Below are 1,839 nucleotides of genomic sequence, written 5' to 3' on the forward strand. Positions count from 1 at the left end.
GAGAATCGGGTTCAAGGGCATCATATGGCGATGGGACAAAGCACCTAGCTTTTGGCACCTCTCACAGGAATGGTAGAAGTCATTGGTGTCCTTGAATAAAGTGGGCCAATAGAGACCACACTGCAAGATTTTCGCGGCGGTCTTCTTCATAGAAAAATGACCGCCACATGCATCGTTGTGGCAAAAGTTCAGGACACTAGACACTTCATCATCTGGGATACATCGTCTTATGATCTGGTCGGGGCAGTACTTAAAAAGATAGGGGTCATCCCAATAAAAGTTACGAACCTCGACCAGAAACTTCCTCTTGTCTTGTGCACCCCAGGTAGATGGAATCTTGCCTGTCACCGAATAGTTAACAATGTTCGCATACCATGGCATCTTAGTGACAGCGAAGAGATGTTCATCGGGGAAGTCATCTCCAATAGCAGGAATTGCGGCGGAATCATTAAATTCAAGACGAGATAAGTGGTCCGCCACCACATTTTTGACTCCCTTCTTGTCCTTGATTGTCAAGTCAAATTTCTGCAGGAGAAGGATCCACCTAATTAAACGCGCCTTAGCATCCTTTTTGGAGAGAAGGTACTTAAGGGCAACATGATCTGTGAAGATGGTGATAAGTGAACCAATCAAATATGCACGGAACTTGTCGAGAGCAAATACTACAGCAAGCAACTCTTTTTCAGTAGTAGAGTAGTTAGTTTAAGCATTATTCAAAGTACGGTTTGTGTAGTAGACAACGAAAGGCTTCCCCTCCCTCCGTTGACCAAGAACGGTCCCCACAGCATAATTACTTGCGTCACACATGATCTCAAAAGATAAGCTCCAATTTGGTGACTGCATAATAGGGGTAGAAGTCAGTTTTGTGATGAGTGTTCAGAATGCATCCTCACACTCTTGTGTCCAGTTGAACACAACATCTTTTGCTAGGAGGTTGCTTAGTGGTCTTGCTATAGATGAAAAGTTTTGACTGAACCTCCTATAGAATCCGGCGTGCCCTAGAAAAGATCAGACATCTTTAACGGCCTTAGGGGTGGGCAGGTTAGAAATGAGTTCAACCTTAGAGCGGTCGACCTCGATTCCTCTTTCAAAAATAATGTGCCCAAGAACTATGCCGGATGACACCATGAAATGACACTTCTCCCAATTGAGCACGAGACCCTTCTCTTCACATCTTTGTAGAACGACTTCCAAGTTGAGAAGGCACGTGTCGAATGAATCTCTGAAGACTGTCAAATCATCCATGAACACTTCCATACATTTTTCGATCATATCACTGAAAATGCTCATCATACACCTCTGAAATGTGGCAGGTGCATTACACAGTCCAAATGGCATTCGCCGAAAGGCATAAGTGCCAAAAGGACATGTGAATGTTGTCTTATCCTGATCTTCTAATGCTATCTCTATCTGATAATATCCTGAATAGCCATCTAGAAAGTAATAGAAAGGATGACTTACCACTCGTTCTAGGATTTGATCGATGAATGGAAGTGGAAAATGGTCTTTGCGAGTGGCGGCGTTAAGCTTGCGATAGTCAATACACATGCGCCAACCAGTCACGACCTTTGTGGGAACTAGAGCCCCTTTCTCATTTTCCACCACAGTGACCCCCGATTTCTTTGGCACTACCTGGGTCGGACTAACCCACTTGCTATCAGCAACAGGATAAATGATGCCAGCATCTAACAGCTTGAGAACCTCATTCTTCACCACTTCTTTCATTGTTGAATTCAATCTTCTTTGAGGATCTCTTCGCGGGTTAGCTCCTTCTTCCAAATGAATATGATGGGAGCAAATCAAAGGACTGATCCCTTTAATATCAGTAATCGTCCAACC

At 43.9% G+C, this 1,839-nt stretch overlaps 1 protein-coding gene across 1 annotated transcript in view; it reads right to left on the bottom strand.

The window, feature by feature from the left end:
- The window catches only part of LOC112091953, a 14,946-nt gene extending 14,103 nt beyond the window's left edge, over positions 1-843 (bottom strand). Inside the window, exons 1-2 of the mRNA XM_024166788.1 lie at positions 795-843; positions 289-677 (exon numbers count right to left, since the gene is read on the bottom strand). Coding sequence (XP_024022556.1) covers positions 289-677; positions 795-843 — 438 coding nt within the window. The remainder of the gene's footprint in view (positions 1-288; positions 678-794) is intronic.
- Positions 844-1,839: the final 996 nt, after the last annotated feature.

This window comes from Morus notabilis, unplaced genomic scaffold, assembly GCF_000414095.1.
Source record: "Morus notabilis unplaced genomic scaffold, ASM41409v2 Scaffold1204, whole genome shotgun sequence".
NCBI classification, from domain to species: domain Eukaryota; kingdom Viridiplantae; phylum Streptophyta; class Magnoliopsida; order Rosales; family Moraceae; genus Morus; species Morus notabilis.